Consider the following 2,500-nt stretch of genomic DNA (forward strand, 5'->3'; position numbering starts at 1 on the left):
ATTAGACTTAAAACAAGTAGTCTAAATATATTTTTATTTTGAAGAGGAAAAGGCCCATGAAATTTAGGATGGAAAGGAAAGCAATCATTTATTTATTTCATTTTTATATGCAGAATATTAAATAACATACTTTTATTTACAGGTTGGTAATGAAAATGCTGTATTAGATTTCTTGAACTTGCCAGAACAGAAACCAGGTCCTGGTGGCATTGCTACTAATGTCAACAATCAGAAATTGTTGGAGGAATGTAGGTAAGCACCTTTCTCTCTCTTGCAAGATTCATGTCACAGGATTTGTTTCTAATGTGCTTGTAATATTTCTAGTTAGATGATCTTAGAATGTATCATTATCATCTGAAAAAAATTACTGTTATGAGAAAAATCAGCTGGTATATATTTGTGTGTGTTTGTGCATGTGCAAGCTGCATGTGCATGTACAAACATGCACACACTCACAGGATTAGTAAAAATCCTTGAGAACTCATCCCAATTAAGCCTCATAAATAATGTCTCCATATAAGTTGTTGATGTGTGCATATGCAATCGTCGCGCAGTCATATCGTGTGTTGGGCAGGGTAGCGGTAAGCCTAACACTTGGCAGGGACACCCAGATAGCACAGCACCATTCCCTCACTGATGCTCAGAGGCTGTGGTAACTGCCCACTCTCTACCCCCACTTACTTAATTTCTGGCAAACAGCAACAGTTGTCACAGAAATAACCAGAATACCCCATAGTTACATGAGGAAAAAGGAGAAGGTTCCCATTCTCACACTGATGGAACAGAATGTGTCAGTCAAGAAATCTGCACCTAGTTGGGCACCCTAAGACAACCATTTTCCATCTGTTGGCTGCTGCTTGCAGCCAGTCTACTGATGTCATGCCCACACAAACACATCCCAGGTTGCCCTAGGAAACATCTTCACATACTTATCAGCTAATTAAGAGAGAGGTGATGAAGCACCCCACATTAACATCCACATAGATCAAACCAAACCACCCTGTTCTTCTCAAAAGTATCTCCTTGGACCATATGCCACAAACAAATGCAGTGCAAATGGCTAGACTTTGCCCATAATTATAAAGACTGGACACCTGTCATGTTTAGTGATGAATCTACATTCAGATGTATCAGAAGCAAGCAGGGTAAGGTGAGACAGCCACCAGATGCTGTCATGTGCTATGCCCATTACACCTTAAAGACGGTTAAACACCTTGATTCAGTCATGGTCTGGGTCTCCTTCAGTGATGTAAAGCACTGTTGGGAACTGTATATCCTACCATGCAACACTACCATGAACTCAGACTGCTACATCATGTGCTAGAAGAGAAATTGCTTCCACATTATGAGATCCACGAGAGCATTTTTTTCATACAAGACTCTGCTTCCTGTCACAAGTCAAAGAAGACCACCATGATGTGGCTTACTGACCATGGAATATCACTACTGGACTGGTCAGGTAACTTGCCTGACCTCAATCCAAAAGAAAATGGCTGGGCAAAGAGGAAGCATGATCATGAAGATAAGGACACATCATTGGTCCCGTGCCTGATGGAAGCTCTGCTGTGACTGTGGCTTGCAATGGACCCTGAGTATTTAAAAAATCTTGCTAGAAGCATGCCTACAAGGGTCCAAAAGGTCATTAAAGCCAGTGGACTCATTATTAAATATTGAAAATAATAAAACAATACTTCTAAGTTTGTTTTACATAGCAGCAATTACAATTTGTTGCAGGGAATTAGCCAGGTCTCAAGGTTTTTTGCCAATACTTTATATGTATAAAATCATATTGTGTCATATTTTCAATGACATATTATTTGGTGGCTTTACCTGCATTAAAATATTAACTCATTGATACACTAACACATTTGAATATCAGAGGAATTTCAGTATTTATTGCCATTGACCATTTTATAGATGACTGAATGCATGTATGTATTTGTATGTATGTGTTAGTGTGTGGCTTTTTGTATAAAAACAAAGAATGAAGCCATTCATAAGATATTTTCTTGATAATTTGCAGATTGAGAAATATTCATTTATTCACAGTGTTGATCTGCTGAGTGTGGCTGATGAATTGACACCCCAAGAGCCAGTGACAAAGCATTCTGTCCAGTCAGGCCGCATAGTCAGCTGGTTTGCCGGTGAGGCCTGTAATGCTTGCCAATAAGTTGAAATCTAATCAGTAACTTTAATTTTTGTGATTTAAGGTTGCTTGCATTATTCATTCCCATAGACTGCAAGTACCCCTAGCCATAATGTAGAGTGTCCATGGATGCTGGTGTGAAATGGCAGTCTTTCAGTATCAGAGATGAAAATAGTGACCAAAAGACGGACAGCTTTATTACTTTGTCCATCTCCCCCCCTCACACATAGTGAGACAATTGGGTCAGTGGGTTAATAGGAGTGATTGATATGTTAGTAACAGTAGTGGACCTATATTCCTTTTGAGTTTCCATAATATACTTCTCCCAAAACAAAGTGATGTCAAAACTATGAA

At 39.0% G+C, this 2,500-nt stretch overlaps 1 protein-coding gene across 1 annotated transcript in view; it reads left to right on the top strand.

The window, feature by feature from the left end:
* The window catches only part of LOC125029597 (snRNA-activating protein complex subunit 3-like), a 12,033-nt gene that overhangs the window by 2,260 nt on the left and 7,273 nt on the right, over nt 1-2,500 (top strand). The window contains exons 3-4 of the mRNA XM_047619574.1: nt 143-252; nt 2,050-2,144. Of these exons, the coding sequence (XP_047475530.1) occupies nt 143-252; nt 2,050-2,144 (205 nt within the window). The remainder of the gene's footprint in view (nt 1-142; nt 253-2,049; nt 2,145-2,500) is intronic.

The sequence above is a fragment of the Penaeus chinensis genome, chromosome 10 (assembly GCF_019202785.1).
Source record: "Penaeus chinensis breed Huanghai No. 1 chromosome 10, ASM1920278v2, whole genome shotgun sequence".
Classification (NCBI taxonomy): Eukaryota; Metazoa; Arthropoda; class Malacostraca; order Decapoda; family Penaeidae; genus Penaeus; species Penaeus chinensis.